Source organism: Syngnathoides biaculeatus, chromosome 7 (assembly GCF_019802595.1).
Source record: "Syngnathoides biaculeatus isolate LvHL_M chromosome 7, ASM1980259v1, whole genome shotgun sequence".
NCBI classification, from domain to species: domain Eukaryota; kingdom Metazoa; phylum Chordata; class Actinopteri; order Syngnathiformes; family Syngnathidae; genus Syngnathoides; species Syngnathoides biaculeatus.
Genome location: NC_084646.1, coordinates 22,182,315 through 22,207,623, shown reverse-complemented (window position 1 = coordinate 22,207,623; position 25,309 = coordinate 22,182,315). Strand labels below are relative to the sequence as shown.

General features: G+C 43.0%; 1 protein-coding gene across 2 annotated transcripts in view; it reads left to right on the top strand.

The window, feature by feature from the left end:
* The window catches only part of pex5la (peroxisomal biogenesis factor 5-like a), a 126,431-nt gene that overhangs the window by 78,337 nt on the left and 22,785 nt on the right, over positions 1–25,309 (top strand). For both annotated transcript variants that reach the window (XM_061824992.1, XM_061824991.1), the window contains 6 exons: positions 7,871–7,982; positions 12,608–12,805; positions 15,275–15,398; positions 18,590–18,683; positions 18,912–18,941; positions 21,437–21,532. In XM_061824992.1, the coding sequence (XP_061680976.1) occupies positions 7,871–7,982; positions 12,608–12,805; positions 15,275–15,398; positions 18,590–18,683; positions 18,912–18,941; positions 21,437–21,532 (654 nt within the window). The remainder of the gene's footprint in view (positions 1–7,870; positions 7,983–12,607; positions 12,806–15,274; positions 15,399–18,589; positions 18,684–18,911; positions 18,942–21,436; positions 21,533–25,309) is intronic.

Below are 25,309 nucleotides of genomic sequence, written 5' to 3'. Positions count from 1 at the left end.
GGAGTACCGCCGCAACCTATGACGAGTCGCGTTGCATGTACAGCGTATGAATGTAGAAACTTGTTTGAGTTTAAATGTAAATGTTGACTTTCTTTTGCACTTGTATGACTGTTAATGATGCATACATTTTGACTTGAAAGAGTCTTCCTCCTCTGTTTCTTCCAAGCCTGTACATTTAGAACAGGGGTCTCAAACTCAATTTACCTTGGGACCGCTGGAGACAGAGTCTGGCTGAGCCTCTGCGCACATGGACGTCCGCGCAATTTAAATTGGAAAGTTTTAAAACTCCAGTTTTTCTCAAATGTCTTTTATTTTTTTAATACAAAATAAAATAAACAAGGAAGCTGGTGTCAACAAGTTGGGTGCAAAACTACAAAAATCTCCATTGGGAACACTGCTGTAACTTTCACAGAATGAAAAATGTCTCTCTGCTTGCATAAAGGCCTCTTGATGTCACGCTCCTGAGAGCCATACACCCCACTGTGATCGGTACATTCATCAGCCCAGCACAGAACACTGTAAAAGTGCCATTCCACAAATGGCTTGCAGGCCACCAGTTTGAGACCCCTGATTTAGAGAGATTGCAATGAAAAAAAAAAAAACAACAACACTTTTTGTCATATTCAGTATTTTAGAACTGTCAAAATGACCTGATAGTCGATTGTTATTAAAATCCATCCATCCATCCATTTTCTTAGCCGCTTATCCTCACAATGGAGTGCTGGCGCCTATCCCAGCTGTCAACGGGCGGGAAGCAAGGGACACCCTGAACTGGTTGCCAGCCAATCGCAGGGCACATAGAAACAAACAGTCGCACTAAGGGGCAATTTAGAGTGTCCAATTAATGTTGCATGTTTTGGGGATGTGGGAGGAAACCGGAGTCCCTGGAGAAAACCCACACAGGCACAGGGAGAACATGCAAACTCCACACAGACAGGGCTCGGATCGAACCCTGGACCTCAGAACTGTGAGGCCAACATTTTACAGATGAGACAACCCTATTAAAATGATCCTTGGAAAAAAAAAGTCACCCCTGCCTGGTCCGATCTACTGCGTTTATTTTACTTATTATTTAACAAATGAATAGACTAGCCAGAGAGTGTAGTGACAGAAGGCATTACAAATACTGTACAGATTTCTGCTTCAAAGCATGGGTAAAAAAAAAAATGTATTACAGTGGTGTGTGTCATATAACACGGATACCTATGCTTAGAAAAACCTTGCTTTTGTCGTATATTCACCAAGTCGGCAGGTAAGTTGATCTACAGTGTCTGATACTTTTAATTGATTTACATTCCAAAAAATACCAGCTGGTAACATTTGATGTTATAATCTTTGCCAACATCGAGGTTCACCCCCTTCATGGATCATTTTTGCTGTCCTAGTAAGTGATGGAGGGGCCTTTCTTTGGGCAGAGACGCAAGGTTCCGGGGACTAAAATGAGTCTGCATTTAAATATGACTAACATTTGGGGAAAAAACTGCATCTTGTCCCTTGATAGGTATTCATTGGGGTTGTTTTTAACTCGGAACTGATCGCTTCCAATTGAATTATTTGTGTTGATTATTGGGGAACAAATAAGAACACATCTGAATTCATGGGTAGTACTAAAGGAAGAAATCTTTCCTAAAACCTTAAAAGCGATGGAGAGTGCAGCAAAAGTGCATAAACAACATATCTTTGTCACGTCCCATCGGAAAGGGAGTAGGACCCAAATGCAGGACTCGGACTATGCTAGGTAGTTCGGGGAGAAACGTTTATTATATGCCGAGGTCGGGGATCGAGCAGGCAGTCAGGTGCAGCAGCGGTAGTTGGGACATCGGGCGAAAAAAGCAGGTGAGCGGGCAGGCAGGAGTCGGTACACGGGAGAACGATCAAAACAGGCAGAAGTGTCAAAGGAGTCAGGCTTACAGGGTTGGTCAGAGAACAGGCGAAGGTCGGTACACACAGGTTGTCGATCAGGGATACCGGAGCACTCGAACGGGACATGAAGCTCAACGAACTGGTGCCGGCCAGTCGTCATCGGGAGTCATATAAATACACAGCATAATCAGGCTGCATGAGGCGCAGGTGTGCGCCTACCAATCAGCGCAACCGCACTGGCACCCGCACAGCCCGGGCTGGAGCGGCAGGATCATGACAGTACCCCCCCCCCCAAAGGCACGGCTCCCAGTCGTGCCTAAACGAAAGAAATAGACAATAATTAACAAAAGCAGCGGTGGGCAGAAGGGGGGTCCAGAGGAGGGCACCCCCCCCCCGAACCCCAGTCTGGTGGCCATCCAGGCCACTAAACGCAAGGCGCCCGGGTGGACAGGTCAGGAGGACGACCCGGACGCCAATCACAAGGGTCCCCATGGGGCGATTTGGGAGGACGACCTCTGTGAGGAACCAAACGGCGAAGCAGGAACCAGGCCGAGGCAGGCAACTGCTCCGGACCAGAACCTCCCACGCCATGGTTGCGAGATGACCAGGGCCTGGTCGCCACCGAGGCTTGGTCAGGAGGCAGCCGTGGATTGGTCACCAACGAGGCCAGGTCCTGAAGTGGCTGGGAGCCCTCAGGAGCAAAGAGGGTGATGGAGAGAAGGACCAGCTCCTCCTGGACAGCAACATGAGAAGGCGGCGACACCATCGCCATCACCACCTCCTCCTGGACAGCAACGTGAGAAGGTGGTGGCACCATCGCCGCGTCCTGGGAACACATGGACGTGCCCGTCGCCGTCGGAGCAGGAACAGGGGACGACCGCGGACCGGTCACCGACAGAGCAAGAACGGGGAGCGACCGCGGGCCGGTCGCCACTGGTACTCCAGGACGAGAAGTGGCTGTGGAGACGTCGCCACATCCTGGACAGCAACGTGAAGCAGGATCAGGTCGGTCCCCTCTGCCACGTGAGCTTGCAGTGCATTCGTTGAAACAGCAAGGTAGGCGTGGCGCGGTGGCGAATACGTTTCCAGGGCAACGTGAACGAGAGTCGGCAGAAACTCAGTCGAAACAGACACGTGGGCATGTCTCGGGAGCGGGTCAGTTCCAACTGCCGCGTGAGCTCTGCTCGGAACAGCCAAAACCTCGACGTGGGAATGGCGAGGAGGCAGGTCAGTTTCCACAGCTACGTGCGTTTGGCGAGGTGGCGAGTCCGTTCCCACTGCAACGTGCACTTGGCAAGGTGGCGAGTCCGTTCCCACAGCAGCGTGCGCTTGGCGAGACGGCGGGTCTGTTTCCACGGTGACATGAACGAGAGTCGGCAGAGAGTCAGCCGAAACTGACACGTGGGCGTGTCTCGGGAGAGGGTCAGTTCCAACTGCCACGTGAACCTGCGTCAGCAGCGATTCCGTCGCGGTTGTGACGTCAGCGTAGCTCGGCTTGTTTGTCAATCCTTGCCGGACCTGGGCCGTGAGAGCCGCCAATTCGGCGCTCTGCCACTCTATCTCTGCCCGCATTTTGCGGCGGAAGGCCTCGTGATTTGGCGGCTCCTCCTCCCTCTGGGCTGGAACCTTTGCCACCAGCTGCGGGTCTGCCGGTTTCGCCGTTGCCAGCGAGGAGTGGGAGGACGGTTTCTTAGTTGTCGCGCAGCGGGAGGTACAAGGGAGCGCCCGACCTGGACGTCTCCTCTGGCCGCCATGCGGAGGTCCCGGGTAGATGGCCAAGCGGGTTCCCTCAAACGAATTGGTGTACTTGTACCCACCGGGAGAAAACGCTCGGGTGCTGGAAACGCGGGGAGGTGAAACAAACTGACAGGAGATCGGACGAGCAGATTCATAATCAAAATCATCGGAGTCATACTCGGGCAGCTGGTCAAACAAATCAAGGTCCTCCTCATATTCCGAAAACTCAGAGTCTAGAAGAATATGAGGAGCTGGACGGGTCGTGGTCGGGACGTATTCATACCTCGCTGGCGGAGCGTAAGACACGGAAGCGGAGGACGTCAAGGAGCCTACCCGGATCGGACAGGCTTGGTCCTCCGACAGACGGTCCACCTTGCGTCAGTCCCAGCGACGCCGGATCTTTGCTACTGGGTCCTGTGTTGGCCAGTTGGTTCTGTCGCGTCCCATCGGAACGGGAGTAGGACCCAAATGCAGGACTCGGACGATGCAAGGTAGTTCGGGGAGAAACGCTTATTATATGCCGAGGTCGGGGATCGAGCAGGCAGTCAGGTGCAGCAGCGGTAGTTGGGACGTCGGGCGAAGAGAGCAGGTGAGCGGGCAGGCAGGAGTCAGTACACGGGAGAACGATCAAAACAGGCAGAAGTGTCAAAGGAGTCAGGCTTACGGGGTTGGTCGGAGAACAGGCGAAGGTCGGTACACACAGGTTGTCGATCAGGGATACTGGAGCACTCAATCGCTCAACGAACTGGCGCCGGCCAGTCGTCATGGGGGGTCATATAAATCCACAGCATAATCAGGCTGCATGAGGCGCAGGTGTGCGCCTACCAATCAGCGCAACCGCACTGGCACCCGCACAGCCCGGGCTGGAGCGGCAGGATCATGACAATCTTATTAAGTTGTTTATTTGCAGCTGCTTTTTTCACCCATGCTTACTCTCAAGAAGCCAACTAGCATTTTAGATTCAGAGGGAGTTTAAATTAACCAGAATAAAAAAAACTGCAGCTTGGGGAGCTGTGCTATTACAACAACACATAAAGACAATTACAATTTTACTGATGCTCCTCCCCCCCTGTGTTTAATTTTCCTTAACGAAAAAGCTGGGAAGAGTTGGAGTGGCACATTACTACCACCCCACTATTGTTATGTGGTTGTTGGTTTATTCGAGATAAAACAACAATCCTGATTCGCTTTGGAATCACTCATTGCCTCAGTGAAATGTTAATATTTAATCATTAACTGCATAACCTGCAGCTATGTTCAATTAAACAAGGCCAAACGAACTTTTAATCAGTCAGAACACAAACACAAAGCCCCTTTGTAAATGTATTTCATTACAACGTGTTGGCAGCATGTGTGATACAGAGTAGTTTTATTCTAACATTGGCAAAAGCCAAATCACGTGTGCCACATGGTCTTTTGGCAGTACAACAAAAACCCATATGGAAAATAGTAATGACAAATTCTCTCAATTGATTTGAATTTGAATTTGGTTTGTCAAGTATGAAAATCTCTCTCCACAAAGGCACATAAAAGCATCCTATTGTCAGATTGAGGCTTTTATGCACCATGTAAAATGGCTATGGCTTTTTTTTCCCATTCAAATTCCACATGCAAATACAGCTCTCAAAGCCACAATAGCAAATATCAAGTTTCCTTTGCGTCAAACCCACAAGCCGACTCCAGCGTTTACCTTTCCTCCACGACACAATTGACCCCTCCGTACAGGGCACTTAACCACCCCTCCTGAAGTTACGTCACCCCACACTTGCTAACCTCAGACAAACAATTGGCAAAAATGGCGGCGCAGGAAGAAAAGCCGAGAGCGAAATTGTCCGATTTACCAGCTGATTTTTCACTCGCATTCTTACCGAATAGTGAAATATCGTTGAAGAGCAGACAGCAGGGCTTCAAGTATTTCAGCGAGGGGTATTTCAATGGTATTTCCATGCATATCGACGGAGAAACCATCAATATTAGCGCAAGATCTTTCCGGAGTCAGAGGAAGACCGAGAAGCCACATAATATAATATATTATAACCCAAAGACGAATTCGTCATTGACAGTTTCCTATTTTCGTGTTACCTATCAAACTTGTGTGCAAAATCTGTATATGTATCTGTATAGCCGTTTGTGAACCACCGTATGAAGGAAAAGAAGAAGGCGAGGCTTGATTTACGAGTTGTTTCTCTCGTTTTCTTTGTGTAACGTCACGCGCTCCCCTCAATAATTATTCTTGAATTAGTGCCGAACCTACGTAAGTCTCAACCGAGTACGACAATCACTACTTTAGTGTCCTCAAACATCCTTCCTTCAGTCTTGGTGTCTCGGTGCACGTCGAAGGCTTTTAGGACTGCTAGTCTGGTTTAGCTTAGCTCACTAGGCGCCAACAAAGAGACAGGTTTGTGGAGTCAGGTCCTCGCAAAGTATCGCTCAACACAGATCAAGTGTGTCAATCATTCACACGTAGCTATGTTATGCAAGCAAAGAACTGCTAATTCATTTATATGAGACATGTATTGAAAATCAAATATAGGGCATACCTTCGTGCAAACATAGTCCGGTTTACCGTAGCTCGGTAGCCACCGAACAGAGACACGTTTGTGCAGTCAGATCATCGCAAAATATCGCTCAACACAGATCAAGTGTGTCAATCATTCACACATAGCTATGTTATGCAAGCGAAGAACTGCTAATTAATTTATATGAGCCATGTATTGAAAATCAAATATAGGGCTTACCTTTGTGCAAACATATCTGTTCCGGTTGATTTTAGATGGATTCAGTTGATCATGCGATCTTCCACAAAGTTTGATCCATCGAAGACATTTTTCATACTCGGTCTTCTGTTCCGGTTGATTTTAGATGGATTTAGTTGATCATGCCGTCTTCAAAAAAGTTTGATCCATCGAAGACATTTTTCGTACTCGGTCTTCGGTTCTGGAAATGTTACGAATTGAACTCCACCAACTAGCCTATCAGGATACCTGTCGTCAATATTACAAAGTCCGTGACTACGCTTCTTAACCATATCTATTGTTAAGGAACCCAAATACGTGATAATACGCTAACAAAAGCTATACTGGACCATGCGACTTTGTCAGAGGTAATAAATTAAAACATTTATGCAGATCTCTGGCCTCTGATTGGTCAGCGATGCGGATGATGCAATTTCTACGGAGGGGTCAATTGCCTCTTTGCTCCAAAATTATGGAGCACTGATGGAGTCTTAGCGCGTGTGAGCTTCAAGACAGAAGCAACCAATCGGAAGCATTCTACATTGGCACGGGAAGATTGTTGTATCGCAAGGAAAGAAATGATTAGCATTTTTGCGGTATGGGAAGGGAAATAAGAAATGTTGGGTGATTGTTGGGTCATAGCCGTCAGATCTGACTCATTCGGCTCTCAGGGGTGACGAGTGAAGGCAAGAACATGTCATTGTCACCTAATTGTGAAATGATGATTTTTCCCCAGGGTCTTTTTGTGAATTTCAACCAAGGTTGAAAGTTACCCATCGAACTTCTGTCTCAGTCTTCATTGTGACTTTATTCAAGAGTGATATTTATCATTGTTATGGTGTATGTCTTCCTTCCATGTTGTAACTTACTCTTTCCCTTTTATTTCTTCTTCTTCCTCTTTCAAACTGTGATTTTTATGCAAACAATTAAGTGGTGAAACATTAGTGTCGTGAGTCATAATTAAATGTATTATTTCTCTCACAGTAGTGTAGATAACTTTTGAGCTGTTGTATGTGAAGTGAGATAAAAGTTTCAGAATCTGCTTCTTGAAAATGTTTGCAATTTAATGTGTAGCAATTCATAAAAATGAACATAAATTGGTCAACCTGAATAAATTGATATTAATTTTCCAACATTAAGAGTATTTAGGCCTTGCTACGGCATTTCAATCCACAGACCACATCCAGTAAAATGAGTTTTGAAGATAGTGAAAGTTATTTGGGCCAAATATGGTGTTAACATTAAAGTTGGAAATAATCATCATAGACCCTAAAAATTGTGATTATTTGATTCAATATTTATATATGTATTTCTCAATGAAATCGGCTGATTTATTTGTGAACCATAGTAGTAAAGACAAAACAGTACACATCTACTGAATATGGTTTTTATTCTTTTTCTATGCATTCATTCTCTACACCAAAGGATTAGCTAGCAATTTTATCTTGTAAAATTGTGTTGCATTTCAACTTCTCGAGGATCCAGCCTTGCAGATTTTCGACTTTGAAATCCTATTTTCCATTTTGCTTTTTCAGCTGGTGAGTGAGCAACAAGAGAGTCGCCCGCTTCTGAGCCCATCAATTGACGATTTTCTCTGTGAGACCAAGTGTGATGGGCTTTCCCGCCCAGTGACCTCCAACACAGCAGGTACAACAAACAAGAATCATTTTTATTTTAGTGTTTCACAAGGAAATCTGACAAAACTGCTTCTTTACTTAATTTCCTTTAACAAATGATGTCCACAGATGCAGTGTGAAATGGATCAAGTGCTGAATGTGACTCAGACTTTTGTACTGTAGTTCTCCAATCTTGTATCTTACATACCACATGATGCGTGTATTCAAATTAACCACTAATTACATTGATGATACTGTACTCTTTTGTTAGAACTTTGGGACTAATGCCAACAGTGCTCATGGAAAGTTCAGCAGATTGTCTTTCTTCTTGTAGGGAAAAAAGCAAAAAAACATTTGGCTCGAAACTGTAAAGGTTTGCTCTATGAAATGTATCCTGGACTTATCCTATTATACAAAGGTGGTTTCCTCCCATACCACAGTTTGAATATGTGCCAGTGCACTGGCATGAGGTGTGATCCTTTGCCAGCCTGTCATAAAATGTTATTGACTGAAGAAGCAGCAACAAATACTAAGCAGGAGTAAGCAAGCAAAGAAAATCAATGCAGGATTTTAATTACAAGGTCAACTATATGCAAATCCACAAGTGGATCTCTGGCATACAGTTTTATTTATTTTTTTGCTGCTTGAGAAATTTCAAGTTCAGTTTCATGGATATGTGAGTGTTTAAAATATGTCAAAATAAAATACCCTTTTCCAAGTGTTTGTGCACAACAAAATTCAAATACGGGGCGGACCAACTACAGATGGCCACAGAACATTCCGTCTAAAGCCTCTTGCCAGCGCGCTGGGTGGAAATAATTTAATTTCCAATTCCACTCACTTACTATAGTATATAGAAAAGGGCAGTGAAGAAAGTTCTTGATTGTCTACGGGGTCACATGGGTTCACTTTTATGCTCCAGGAGTATACGTATGAATATGAGTACCTGTGTGCAACCAATACAGGGTGTAGTCAGCCTTTTCGGACCTATTTGGATGGGATAGACTACAGTTTAACAAAGACCATGAACAAGACTGAATGGATGGATGGATGGATGGATGGATGGATGGATGGATGGATGGATGGATGGATGGATGGATGGTGTCATGTAATCATCTTGTCCTGGGAGGGTGAAGTCATGGAGACAATGTTTGTCAACATTGTGGTTGTCTGTGTCATTTGTGCCTCGATGTCTGCTTAAACTCATCTATTCGAGAGAAGCTACTCATCACCCCCCCCCTTCTTTTCCCCCGATCTCCTCTCCATGATATTCACCCTCATATTTTGTTCTGTTTCCAGCCCTTTCCTCGAAGATACTGGTGCAGTTTCATGGGGATGCAGTCTTAGTGTAAGAACAGTTGAGAGAATTCTGACATTAAAACTAACAGTTCGCAATCATGTCAAGACTTGTGTTGCTGTTGGATTAAAGACCTTAATTTTTCTCCACAGGTCTCAGTACTGTTAAGGTAATTTTGCTATAATTGGTAGTAGTCTGTCCACGCAATTTATTCTTCATATCCAAATCTGGGATTGTAAATCTAAGCAGAGATCTCCAGACTTCTGCTATCTTCCTGCAACCTCCCTTTATTCTACTCCCTTAGGTCACGCCCCTCATGTGTGTCTTAGATCTGCTCTGAGATCTCCTCCCTTGTTTGACATGCCCAGAATGCCTCACCAGGGAAAAATGATTGTCTGAAAGGCATACAAAAGAGATGCCAGAGACACCACGACTCCCTCCTTTCAAGAGGGAAGGTACAGTGGTTTATGTCTTTCTGGTTGATGGAGCTGTCGACCATTGTTGAAGTTGAGGATGTAGGGTAAATCCCAGAAACTCCATTACTGTGGACACCACATTGATATCCTCACGAGGGTCGCGGGAGTGCTTGAGCAATCCCAGCTGTCATCGGGTAGGAGGGAGGGTACACCTTCAACTGGTTGCCTGCCAATTGCAGGGCACATGGAGACAGATAACAGTCGCTATCACAATCGCACCTAGAGGCAATTTAGAATGTCCAATTACTGTTGCATGTTTTTGGGATGTGAGAGGATACCGGAGTGCCAGGATAAAAACCCACGCGGGAACAGGGAGAACATGCAAACTCCACACAGGCGGGGCCGGGATTGAAGCCCGGTCCTCAGAACTCCGGGACCAACGCCACCGTGCCTATTGATATTACAATTCATCTATCCCCTCTGAACAAAATCCAGAGATACTTAAACTCCCATAGATTTCACTCCTAACCTGAACGAGGCAATCCACGCAATTCCCCAATGAGACCCATAGCCTTTGTTTTGGAGGTGTATACGCAATCACAATCAGTGGTGAACTGTCCCAGCAAGCAGGGAAAGTCAGTTTCGTGAAGATCCTTCACAAATAAGCAGAAGTCCTTGGGCCACAAAACAAGGCACCCTCAATACCCTGGCTGTGCCTGAATATTTTATTCCAAAAGAGCATAACAACAGTCTAATGTCCACAGTGAACAAGTATGACTTAATGTCAGTGATGCGAACGAAGCTCCTATTCCGATTCTAGGGGCAAGTCAACAGTACAATTTTTTTACATGATGGTCATAATTTTGTCAGTACAGTATTTATCCATGAAGTGAGCAATTCATTAATTCTGAGCGGACACTACAATAATTTTTAGTGGTACCGCATAAAAAAAGAGAGGAAAGCAATTGCATAGCAACACTATTTTTCTAAATCTCATGATCGTTTAAAAACAGCCATATTCATGCTCAATTGACATCGCAGTCACATAAACTATGGATGCGTTTGATTTGGGACCAACCACGTAGCATTCTTCCAATGAGTATAAGAAGTGAGGAAAAGCCATTGGCTTTATAAATCAAACCTTACTGTCTGAGCAATTGTCTTGCCAGTCTCATTAATTTAAACGCAAGGCTGTCAAAACATTTTGAAAGTCCTGCTCGGTAATGAATACCTTTGTTTCCTTTTGATGTTAAAATCCCTCCAGGCAACCTCTTCCCCATGAGAGCATCTCCCACATATTTGTAATTGTGCTTGTCATCTAAATAGCACAAGTCACGGGCGACACACAAACACTGATTACCCCCAGATTTCAGTCAACAAACCCTCTCAGCTGGTTATCATGAAACAGCAGCACATCAATTATCCCGTCATCATTCTGCGGCTTTGAGCTCCCATTGCACGGGACAAACAAGGAATTTGACCGAGATTCTATACATGTGAGTTTAAGCATTACCACCCACTGTATAGACATGTATGCATAAAAATTAACAGCGATCAGAAGAAACCATTAAGAGACAGTACAGTACATGTGAATGGCACTGATGATACAAAACAGTAGTCTTGTCTGAGGAAAATTGGAAAAGAGATGAATAACTGGCAACATGTGACTTTTATTCCTTTTTTCTGTCAGGTATTGGCAGCCAAAATGTATGTGATGGTCCTATTTCACAAAAAAAGTGAAAGAAAAGAAGAAAAGAAATCACACACAGGAGGTATCAGTCTTTAATGCTGGGGTCATAAAACGCATCATGAAAGTCAATTAAATAGAAAGATGGTCCTCATTATAAGCCTGACATCGATTTCGATTATTTCAAAGAACAGCTCCAAACTATTGGCTGGTGAATCACCTACATTTGATTTCAGGACAATATAGTCTGTCATCTCAAAACTCATTTCATCATATGAATAATATTAAAACAAAAGAGTGAATTTCTTGTGTGAGAGAATATGTAAATTACCCCACATACTTTTTTTCCCCATTTAAGGTTTGTTATAGTGATAATAAAAATGTGTTCAGTGAAAATTAGATTAGATTAGTGTGACTGAGTACATCAGAAAATATTTTATATTTCAAATTACTTGCACAGTTTTAAGAATGCAAATATTATGAGGTTGTTTATGACACGGGTGGCACGGTTGAGCAACTGGTTAGAGCCTTGGCCTCACAGTTCTAAGGACTGGGGTTCAATCCCGGACCCACCTGTGTTGAGTTTGCATGTTCTCCCCGTGCCTGCCTGGGTTTTCTCCAGGGACTCTGGTTTCCTTCCACATCCCAAAAACATGCAACATTAATTGGGCACTCTAAATTGCCTCCAGGTGTGATTGAAAGTGCGGGTGTTGTCTGTCTCCATGTGCCCTGCGATTGGCTGGCAACCAGTTCGGGGTGTGCCCTCTGCCTCCTGCTCGATGACAGCTGGGAATGGCTACAGCATTCACCCTTGTGAGGATAGGCGGCTCAGAAAATGGATAGATGAATGGGTTTATGACACTGGTACTGTCCTTTCAGGACATTTCTTTCCAATCTTGGACGAGGCAGTTTGTTGTTTAGTTTTTTTTTTACTTGGGAAGGTTCATAAAGAATCTATATTTTTTTTCAGCCTGTGCAACTTTTTTTCTGATAAAATGCAACTGCTTTCCAGATGGGAAGAGCACTTTTCATAAACTCAATTTAACAGTGACAATATATTGCAGTCTACATTTGGCAATTCATGCGTGTCCTGGGAAAATACAAAATTATTTGTGCTTTTTTTCCCCATCTGGGCATCACTTTCCCATCAAAGCCTGGTTGGGAATCATAAAACAGCCAAAACAAATCTAGATTTGCACAGTGTGAACGCGCCAATAAAGGGTTTTTTTTTTGTTTGTTTGTTTGTTTTTTGGCAGTTTTATCATCAACATTGGACCTACTGGACCTCAGTGAGCCAAGCGAGCAGAGAAACAACAAAGAGAGGAAGAGTCCTCGTTCATCCAGGAAAGACGAGCAGAACAGTCCGCACAGGAAAAAGACTCCCGAGACAGAACTGATCCAGGTGGAGGTGGAACAGAGCATGAGGACACCAGAGAGGGCAACATTAGACTCCGGTATGGACGCCGTGCAAACAATATCAGGAATCAGCCAAACCTTTTTCAGAGAAACGTCGTGTACACTAGGAACTGATTAGGCAATGTTAAACAGCAGTGGAGTGAATAATTCATAGCAGCAAATCATAACCAACATGTTCAGAAGAAAAAAACTCTGTTTGAACTGTCGATAAACGTTATTTTTAGAGCTGTTATTTTTAGGTTTTTATTTTTTGTACCTTGTTTGATCTTTTGGACCATTAGTGATTTCACAGTCCAAAATTAAATTTAGTGTGGAAAAAATCGCTCCACCTGGGGGGGTTATAATTACATTGACACTAACGCTATTTTTTTATACTCTTTGTACACTGATTTTGTTGCACATGCCTCTTCCTCGGTCTCCATATAGTCGATTTGTTTAAATGCGTTTGTATTGTTTTATGTGTATTCGTAGACCTTTCAAAACATTGAAGTGCTGTGAATGCAACAAAAAACATGCCTCGGTTGTATTTAAATAAGGTATTTCTATGTCGCGGATTTAAATTTTCACAGAGGTGGATGCGAATGCAAACCCTACAATGGAAGGATAGTCAGTATATGAATGGAGAACCAATTTATTATCATACAAATAACTTTATGTACCAGCTGATGCAAAAATAACCTGCTTATTCATAGTTTTATATAAAACAACTTTAGGTACTTTATTGAACTCGGGAAATACAATCATTTTCTCAAATCCACCTTTTTTAGTCAACCCAGATCGGCCGATAATTGTATTTTTTGGTAATTGGGCGATTGGCTTTGATGTCATAATTCCCCGATCCAATCAGTAGCGTCATTGATCAGTTCCCAGAAAGTAATTTACTGCGCGTCGCTGTCGTGCACTGTATATCTTATTCTAAAAGCTAGTTTATTTTTGTATGGCCGTGTTTATATTGTTTTTTTTTTTTTGCGTGTTTTTGACGTAGTATAAATATTAGACAGCCAATAAAAAAAACTTTGGCACAATGGGAGAGACAAGGCTTGCTGAACATAATGCCCGGATCATACTACAAAAAAAAATTGCTCTTTTATGATTGCACTATGTCAGACTACTGCAAAAAAATACCAGTGCTTCCTGTGTTTTACGATCACCTGACTTTATATTTTCAACTCAAATGCGACCGGATGAACTTGTTACTGTGGGGCTGAAAACACAAGTGGATCGTTCCGACTGTATTATGGGAAGAAAATAGGGAACTCGGAGCTCGGGACAGGAGAGGACTCCGTGTAAGGCTTGCTTGAGGAACGTTCACGTACTTTTAATACGGCTCGCAAGCCATCAAAACATTAAGTAGGCTAGCAAGCAAGTGGTACCGCTCGTGGTTGTGTTTAAATGTGCTGCCCTTTTGTTGAACACATGATATTCACCGGAGCAGTGAATTCCAACTTTTGTGAAGCCAAGGCTCACAGATTACAGTTAAAAAAACTCACGACACACCAACAAACAAAATGTCACAACACGCAGACACATTAATTCCTGTATGTTCCTACTGCCCTCTCCACTGACCTGGAATCAATCCCACGCTGCCAACACCAAAGTCAGGCGTGTGTACCACTACACTATCAGTGACCCTGCCATCTAACAGAAAATCATTAATTTGTTCTGTTTGTCGCAATCCCCCGCTGAGAAATATTTTTGAACAATTAAGTAAACAAGTATGTATAGTGAACGTGCAGGTCATTTAAATAGATTCATTGCTTCATCCTGTGATCAGATCTTTGAGTCGTTATCATTTTTTTAAACTCGCTGATTGGCAATCGGCCCCAAAAATCCTGATCGTGTGAGGCCTACTTTTTATTTGATTACATTAATATCAAAGATTTTGGTCGGTTAATATTATTTAATGGACAGGGGGAGGATATAAAAATGATAAATGTGGGCTGTGATACAATGTTTACAGATTTAAAAAGCATTTTGAAATTCAGCCTAAATGACATACAATACTCCCCCTTTGTCAAAATTGAACTGAAGTACAATACTTAAATTAATCCGGATGTGAAAGACCCGATACGACTCTGTTTGCCTTTGTAAAGGTACGTTGCGGTAATAGATGAAAACCTGCGGACTAGGTTAGACCACCCCACCCCACCCCGCCTTCTGCAGCGTTACTTGTGGTTGCTCGGCTCCTGGTCAGCATCAGCGTCTCCTCTTTTGGAGGAAAAACCCAAGTGAACTACACTGCCTCAGAAGCAGCAAGAGCGGGCTATAACCATACAATTACAAGGAGTATGAAAGTTGTTTTTCACTGCCTACGTACACCTCTATCTGCCTCACTCAATTGCATGCTGTGAGTTTTCTTAGCAAACTCATACACCAGATTTCCAGCACAACAGCGGCATACTTTAAGCCACTCAGTGAATTCATTTTAACAAAAACTTTACTTTGGTTGCCTCTCATGCCAGTTTAATCCGCTTTGTAGTTTTAATGATGCTTATCTTTGTGTGCAGCTATCAGTGGTTCACCGTTGGATAAATGGGAAGAGTTGAACCCCAACCCTGAGAGAAACGGTAACCGGAAGTGGAAACTGGAGAGGCGGCGTTCATCAAAAAACTCTTCAAATGAATTTCTGTGGTAAGCATTGTCCTTGACTCTGATATGTGACAGAGTAATACAAAAGGAAGAAACATCCATGTGCTATATAAAGTTAGTGTCATGGTCCTGCCGGTCCAGCCCTGGCTGTGCGGGTTCCCGCATTGCCGCGCTGATTGGGAGGCGCACACCTGCGCCTCATGCTGGCTGATTCGCCCCAGTGTATATAGGACCATGGGGACGACTGGTCCGGTGCCAGATCGTTGCGGTTCATGCCGTGTTCCAGCACTCCCACATCTGTGATCGTTTTCCCGTGTGTAGTGACCTCCGCCTGTTCTCCGACCGACCCCGTAAGCCTGACTCCTTTGATATTCCTGCCTGCTTTGATCGATCTCCCGTTTACCGACTCCTGCCTGCCCGCGGACCTGCTCTCCACGCCCGACATCCTGACTACCGCTGCTGCACCTGAGTGCCTGCCCGATCCCCGACTTTGGAATAATAAACGTTTTTCCAGAATTACCTCTGCGTCTCCCGACTCTAGCATTTGGGTCCTACCTCTGTTTCGATGGGTCGTGACAGTTAGGTCCACAATTATGTGCGCAATGACAGTCTTTGTGTACCACAATGGATTTGAAAGATGTGTGAAATTGGTGGAACAAGTTTAATCCTGTGGCTGTAGTATAGGGTTACTCACGGAACTCACTGCTTAGTGTTTCAAGGGTCAGAGACTGTCTCGCTTTTGTGGGGTGTTCTCAAGGGTCAGTTTTAGGCCCTGTACATTTTGCGCTCTATGGGCCACATTCTCCTGTTCATGTTTAAGTCATCATGTTTTTTTTACACGACTGGCATGTGCACATTAAAGGTCCACACATTATCATTCTGACACCCCCATCATGCAGACATGCCAAATGTGCACGCAAAAGTCTATGAGGCGTGAATCAGTGAAGTCTGAGGCTGCCTGTGATTCCCGGAGACGGAAGTTTTCCTGAGGCATGTGAATGTCATAGATTTGTTCTTTGATGATGTGAATGTGGGTGAAGGGATGTTTGTGGCCTGATTGTGTACTTCTGGGACCTCCTGATTTGCTACATTAACTTGATTGCCACCAGGTCGTTGACCAGAGGAGGGACCAAAAGGTCTTTTGAACCAGCAGATGGTTGCAGTACAGCAGCTTCCTCATCTTCCCCTTCCAATTTATCCAGTCACTGATTTTGTAGCTGTTCGTTCCATAGTCTGTTATCTTGTTGATCCTCTTTTCTCCTGTGTTATAATAATAAGTGATTTAAGGATACAATGCACTTGTCACATAGGTCTCGCTGGACCCGTGTTTTCGCAGGGAGTAACCAACTTTGAACAACAAAGTAACAGGCCAATGAATACATGTTTTGAGATATGAATAATAATAATAAAATAATATGTCCGTACAAGACAGTCTCTGTCCTGGAAATTAATTAGTACTTCAAGTCAAATGGAGAAGCCCTGTAGCTCAGTGGTTAGAGCACTGGTTTGGTAAACCAGGGGTTGTGGGTTTGTATCCCACTGGGGCCCCCACTCTCTGAGAAGGGTTGCATCATCCGGTGTAAAAATTGTGCCAAACATGTATATGCGTTCATCTGAGATGACACGGTGTGGCAAGCCCGAAAGGGACAAGCCGAAAGAAACACACACTTCAAGTCACACGTACTTTAGAACATCTGTCATTTTCCATCAACGCGTGTACAAGAAATGCATTGCTCAAAATGGACAGGAAAAATATTCTTATTATTAATCTACCTATGCAGTTAAAACTATCCAATCCATTCTATCATAAATGTTATTTGCAAAATAGTGTGCTGAGTTTCAGTTATGACATTTGAGATGTGATTGATGTGCTTTATCAGACTTGCATTTTTTTCATTTTTTTTCACCAGTGTTGAAAGCAGAATTGGCAAAGGTTAATTAATCCATTCATTTTTGATAATGCAATGCCAAAATCTCATATCCGGTATTTGGGTGATTTGGGCTTCAACTGTGCCAATTACAAGGAATAAATTATGAAGGATTATGATTATGACTGGGGGCACAGTGCTTGGCTGGTTAGCACATCTGCCTCATAGTTCTGAGGACCCGGGTTCAAATCCAACCCCACCTGTGTGAAGTTTCCATGCGCACCCTAAGTTTACGTGGGTTTTCTCCAGGTATTCTCGATCCCTCACACATCTCATAAACCTCCACAGTAGGTTAAGTGAAGTCTCTAGATTGTCCCTCGGTATGAATGTGAGTGCGAAATGTTGCCTATTGTTGCGTGCCCTGTGATTATCGGACTACCAATTCAGGATGTACCTTACCTCCTGCCAGGAGTTATCTGGGATAGGCTCTCGCATGTTTGTGACCCTAGTGAGGATAAGCGATGGAGAAAATGAATGGATGGATTATGACTCTCGCCTGGAAATAATCTTGACAAAATTTTGAAAAATGAAAGGCCAATTGTCCAGGCTGTCAGCACAAGGAGGCAGTGAAGTGGATGAAGATGTGAAATATGATGTATTACTTTAATAGAGTATGGAAGAGGAAAAGTGGTTAGGCCCACAGGAGAATCATGCAAAGATCCAGTGAATGCCCACATCTTGGGTTGTTCCACCTGGAGTGTGTTGCTAGAATGAGGATTTGTAAAGGACATGCTGCCTTAGGCAGCTGCTCGTATCATCCATACCAGAAAGTGCCCCTACGAACGTGAAGGTCCAACACAAGCTGTTTTTAAATTGTATTGGACCAGTGAAAATATTTTGTCTGGCCAACCTTTATATATCGAGGGCCTAGAAGAATTTTTCAAAATATTTAAATGCCAAAACGACTCCTTTCAATTGCATTGCGCTGAATGGATTTATCTCTCTCTTGTATTACTTTTAAATTTATACTTGAAATAGTTTTTAAAACATTACTTTTATACTTTTACTTCTGTAAAAAGCTTGACTTTACAGAAGGCTTCTTAAACCCTATCTATATTTTAACTTAAATAATGAATGTGAAGACTTGACACTTACGGTGACCGCAAAGGAATTTAATTTAAAAAAATGTTTACCTCCAAATACTATAGCAGTTACTGTTATGTTTTATATTGGGTACTTATACCGTATGTTTGAAGACATAACCACACGCGGTCCTTTGTGTAGTAGAAACAGACTATTTTATGTCAACCGCTAACATGGATTGTAAGTACTTATTTCAGTACTTCTTCTTCTGCACCACTTTAGGTCCATTGACTGTAAAACCCAATTAGAGCCATTGAATAAGAACTGCGTGGACGCAAACACCAAAGTGGAGCCTGAGTCTGCCCTAGCGTCTCAAGTAAGTGCTCAGTGTGATTAGGATTTGTCAGTAATCATCTTTATTGTTGACGCTCTCAGCATTTGAGGTCATCATCCATTAAAAAGTGATACAGCATGGAAATATGAAATGTTGTATTAACAGACATTGAGACCCTGGAACATGCCACTGCTGCATGTTATCCCTTTAAGTTTGTATGTGATAGTTTCGCCGTCATTTGTCCTAACACCTCCAATTCTTCCATTTCAGCTCAACAGGCAGTATATTAGTGGAAGACATGTAAGCCTCCCTATGCATCCTTTCATTTCATATGGAAAGACTGAAACATTTGCACCGCAACAAGACCATTGCACCATGGCGTGAAATTTAATTTCCAAAACAAGCAGCTTGGCTTGAAGCTGAGAGTCGCGTTTGGGGATTTCCAGATTGCTCTGTGGTGATGCTTCATGGTCCAAATGTGAAGAGCTTTCATTGCTGGATGGATGTCTGTGCAGGTCTGCGTAAGGGGTCTTATTTCCGATGCCATTATTAGATTATTAGCCTATGAATTATTAAGCCATCTTACTCTGAGCCCATTAGTGTGGATCTCACTGAGGTAGCTATGCATACGTCACCTTTTCCACGCCTGCATTAATAATTGATTTGGTATTAAAGATAGCTGTGCAAGATGGATGGGAGTTATTCTCAAACACGCACATCAAATTTGTTGCACTCAAGAGTTGAACACTTCTGAGACGAGGTATAGTCTCCAAATATTTGGTATGCATCCAAAATAAACGTATAGACTGCTTACGCTACTCAAGTTGTGTTTTGATGGAGTTTGCAAACTGACTCTATGGAAACAGTGACGCCCTTTGTAATCATGTAGCGCTGGCATTTTGAGTGTTTTCCACACGTGATGAAGGATCATTTTTTGATCTCCCCTCAAATGGACTGCGATGATTTTTGTCTGCTCTCAAATACATAGAGTGATTCACAAAATGCGAAAAACGGAATAGACTAATGAAATAGACAATAAGACACACCACAAATGCAATATAATATACAAATACTCTATTGTGTGAACAGACATTATATTTGCTTCCTTTCAACAGACTTGCAGTGTGGTAAACTCGACGCCTTATCCTTCCACTTTCATCTGGAGTATGCAAAAAAAAAAGGCAATTCTAGAATTTGCTTGTTTTGTGGGTGTCACTCCATACTTTCAAGTAAGGGCACCACATCTTATCAATGTTTGTTTTCTTAAATGCCAAAAGTGGGCAAACAGTCAGCTAATAATAAAATACATGTAGACAACAGAAGACATCACAGACAGAATCCTCTTTTAATTTCGTCCGTCCATTTTTGACAGCGCTTATCCTTTTATCCCAAGTGAGCGAGAAGTAGATTCGAACCCAATAACTGGGAGGCTCACACACCGACCACAAGGCCAATGTGCAAACTTCTGTTCCATTCAGAAATGAACACATAATCATTTTGAGAATGTAATAAAGTTAGTCTTCTTCTGCATTTAAGTAAAATCCTTATCTTCGTCACCGTTTCAAGTGGTCCTAATACTGTATAATGTGGACTAATACATGTAATTCTGATTCTTAAATTTTCTGAAAATTATAATCCTTCTTCTGCGCCTTATTTATGAATTCACATTGTGCTGAGTGACCCTGAACCAATTTTTTCTGGGACACGGCACTCCAAATTCTGTCAAAATCTTTTAGTAAGCTACGAAGTTGGATTGTCGGAGCTATACAGCTGCCGAAGTGAAGGAGCCTCGCGGAGTAATACTTACTGTGCTTCAATGTAATATTATTGTCTGTGTATAAGTGACTTACGTATGTGACTGTTTTGTTTCGCTTAATGCTTAATGCTTAATTCGGTGCAATTTATCATCCAAAAAACATGGTACTTGATTCACATCTTTAGAATTGGTTGCATCCCTTTACCAGTAATTGTGAGCGGAAGCTGATGGGAATAAAAAAAAATTTGTAATATTCTGTTCAGTTTAAATATTGTAAAATGTGTTTATTGGGTTTTGGGGTGGATTTTCTTGACAAATTTGACATACACATTATGTCTGTGATAGTTTTATAAATGAAAGCTTCAAATGAAAAAAGGCATGTTAGAGTCAACTCTCATCCATCCATCAGTACAGAGATTCTACAACCCGTTCCAGGGGACACCACTAACTCCACGCAGACCTGTTAGTTCTTTAACGTCTGGACTAGATTTGGAGACCTCATCTTTTACTATGTACAGTCTGCATCATTATTGTAATAAATCACACACTTAAATGTGAAATTGCTTGAACGTCATTATACTGTAAATATAACCGCATGTTTCCTGACGTGGTCTATTATACATTTAAATATTAGATGTTTGAAGTTACTGCCAGGAAGCCGTCAGCGTATTCCGGGGTGTAGAATTGCATGTGCAGGTGCACAAGCGTGGATGGCGAGAAGCGATTCAACACCAGAGAGGTTGTCTGAGTGTAGCATGGCGTTCAGATGAGGGTTGGGGTGAGCTGCTGACATGAATGATTGAGCTGAGCATGTCAGGGGCTGTGTTGAGGGGGAGATATTCGCTCGTCCCTGGGAAACCAGAGAAGGCTGACCCCTGCACACTCTCCCTGCCTGTCTCCCACTGGCTGATTGTTTGTGTGTAAGTGTGTGTGCATGATGGGCTGTATATGGATGAATAATGGAGTGTGTTCCTGCCGATACGTATATACTATGAATTGTCCGCGTGCTTGTATGTGTGTGTGTGTGTATATGTGATAGGCTCGTCTAACCAAGGATCAGCGGTGGGGCAGCGCTCTCCTTTCCAGACATCAGTCCCTTGAAGAGGAGTTTGAGCGAGCCAAGGCTGCTGTGGAGGTAGGCAGATTTGCGGTTGGCTTTGGGAGAGGTAGGCAGAGTACTTCTACATGACTGGGTTTTTAGCTGTTCTGCTGGTTTATCATTGACACGACACTTAAATGTACACATTTGCAAGTGAATCACTATAATTGTTAACTTATATGAAGCTGGAGAGGGTCACCAAAGTATCTCTAAAGGTCTTTATGTTCACCAGCCCAGGATAAGACATACCTGGAGAAAGTTCTCCATTGTTGCAGCTCACCGTAGGAGTGGCTGACCTCAATTAAAACAGTGTAAGCACAACAAGTACTTGACTTGCTTTTGGGAGTTTTCACTAATCTTTAAGACAAGTCAATGAAGAAAGTTTGAAGGACTATGGAGATAATCTTAAAAAAGTTTCGCGTTCGGAAGCATGTTTTCACTGCTTGTAAAGCAACAGGGAAGGAGTTTCATGAAGGTTAACAACGTTACGTTCACAAGTAAAAATCAATTAAAATGATGGAATCGAACTGATGTACTGTATGCATTTGCTTACGGTTTAAGTAATCATTATAAACCTAAAATAGAATATATTATTTGTAAAAATGAGGATACAGGAGGGTGGAACAACAAAACTAAGAGAAATCAGACCACAATCAGTACCGAACTTAACATTTGTGTGGATCTGCACAAAAACAAGTAGATGTCATAATGTAATCTTCACAGCAGGAGAGCTAAATCAGAGACCATATTTCTGATAACATAGCAATATGAGCCAGATGATCAGTGGTGCGATATGAATCTCTACCTGAAGTCCCGCGGAGACCTATTTCCCATTAAATTGAGTCCCTTTTTCTGCCTTTGTTGAATCATCTCCACCGTTACTTAGCCCCAACTCTGACACTCGACAACCTAATGAAGCCATGTGAAATCCACACAAGTTCAAGGTGTGTTTGACCCAGAAAGAAATATAGTCAACAACTTCCATCTTGTGAACAACGACACAGTAATTAGGTCAATCATTTTCCAACTTGACAGATCACATATCGTACAGGCCACGTTACAGTAATCAGTGAAGATGTATTTTAATGCATCTGCTTCCTCCACCCATGAACATTAATTATACCCGAAAAGTGGAGCACCAATCAATTTTTTTTTACTACTTGTCCCCCGATTGTGAACTTCACCACTTAACGCCTTGTGAGAAGCACGGTACCCACAACCTGGACTGGCCATCAGTCAATTGCAGGGCAAACAACAACAATTCACACTTTTTTTTGTAACTCCATCCATCCATCCATTTTCCGAGCCACTTATCCTCACAAAGATTATGGGACTGCTGGAGCCTATCGCAAATTTAGAGTCATCAATGAATGCATGTTTTTTTGGATGTGGGAGGAAACCAGAGTGCCCCGAGAAAAGCCACACACGCACGTGGAAAACATGTAAACGCTACATAGGCAGGGCCAAGACCTGAGCAGCAGCCCTCAGAACTGAGGCAAACTCTAACCAGTTGCTCCACCGGCGCCTTTTGTAATTGCATTCAATTCAAAAAGAAGAGCCACGGTAGCATGTTGAGAAATCCACACAGGAAGTCCAGAACAGTTTCATACCCAAACCTCAGACTTGTGAGGCAGATGTGTTAACCACAAGTGCACCCCTCGGAATTAATCAATTCATTTATGTCACTTACGCCTTGGGCCTCGCACATTGCACTTTGACTTTTTGGCATGTCTAGTACAAGGTCATGTCGATAATATTATCTGAGTCATCCAAATTCTTTTCAGAATTATTGTACTAACTTAAATACCCTCTTTTCCTGAAAACAGCAGTGAATCCTACTCTATTAAGTTACTTGACATGGACTGAAGACTACAGTACACACTGTTATATACTCCCTTAATGAATAATAGAGCAGAGACTGGAAAGATGGCCAGAAAGGGAGAGAAGCAGTAGACGAGCAATGCATTCGGCCACTTGGGGGATCCCGTCCTAAAATTAGCACTGATGTCACAGGTTGTGTAAGCGGTAAGACCTCAAAATATTTGTCTTTGGATCACCTGCAGGGCAGGTCAAAGAAGGCATTTAGAAACGGCGGTGAGCATCAGAGAATGCATCATCGATTGGTGACATTAGCTCCAAACTTGGAATGACCACAGGCTTCCACTGTGGATGAAGCTTTGTGCCGGGGGTCAGCCATTTGGGTTTCAGGTTTCCTCAATATCCTTAATGGGATCATTTAAAGCTGCCCTGCAAAAACAACATGGACAAAGTATTGTGAGACCTGGCCATAACACCAACAGATTGTGAAAATAGAAGAAAACTGGAGCTGGTCCCATCCTTTTCTGCTGTTTGACAAAGAGCACTCGATGAAGATGTAGATGGCAACGTTAGCCTCAAATACTTGTGGTGATGAGTTAAGTGGGTTACACACATACCGATAGAATGGCATCTGTCTACCTATTGCTCAAACAGTGTGGCAATACTCGAGATGACACAGCACCTCACACACTTAACGATCGCTCTACAAGTAATAGTAACTGTCTTCTCCCAGACCAGATGTGTGTCCTTGTAACAACACTGACCGATGAGAGAAAGCCTGGTGAAAAACATGTAAAATCAGATTTAGAATCTGAATCAGCTCTATTGGCCAAGTATATAACAACACATAAGGACTTTGTCTCCAGTAATTGGTGCCGCCTTAGTGAAACATACATGTTGGGTACCAAGAACAATAGACAGTCAACAGTCATTGACAGGGAACTTTTTTTTTTTAATAAGAACCCACAGTTGTGCAAAGTTGTCCAAGGACCCAAGGTCTGCTAGCATTTAGCAACAGTCCAGTGTAATGACAATTGTGGCAAGGTCACCAGTATATGCAGTTTAAAGTGACGAGTCGTGCAGTAGTCTTTGTTGTATAATCCTAATACTGATTTGGCCAGCTGGGTATGAAAACAACAACTCAAGGCAGAAAAGTGTCAGTATGTGGAATTGGAACTGTATGTTAGCTGATCAAGAATTTGATAACTTATTTGCAAGAGGGAAGAAGCTGATGGAATGCCTGCTTTTGTTTGCATAAATCGGTAGCATCTACTCGATGGAAGGAGCTGCAAGAGCTGGTGGCCAGAACGTGGAGGGTCCAATAGGATCCTGCCCACTCTTGTCTGAATTTGGGTAGCGTCCAAGTCCTCAAGGGTAGATAGGGTGGGACCCACAATCCATTCAGTAGTTTTGATTGTCTATTGCATTCGGAGTTTGTCATTTTTTTGTGGCAGACCCATACCAGACTCCAGCAACCGGATATATAACAATATAAATGATAATATGTTATCATAAAAGGTAGATGTTTTTGCATTGCACTATGCTATACTGTATACTGTATATCATTATAGCTCAGCGCTCTAATTCATGTAGTAGAAGAAGTGAGACTGTTATCTGGTAACAGGTGCAATAGCAAACTTTTCTTCCCATTTATAATGTGGTAAATGACTCACAAGTCGTTATCTGCACACAGAACTCAAGGCACTCAGTTGCCTCTATATATGTTTCCATGGAGCTTCAGGTCACCAACTAATTCGCTATTGTTCAATTTCACGTCACAATCGAGCAGTCCCTGTCTTGGCCTAACTCAGTGGTGACCACACACATAAGGAGTTGCCATTGTAAATATAAGAACAGGTTTAACATTTACCTTTCTTGGCTCTGACTATTTTCCGAGACGATTCACTAGGGAAAGAAAACCTCCCCACAACACAGAATAATCTTTTAGAGCCAAAAGTAGAGACTGTTTTCTAGTTTTCATGGATCTTTTTATCA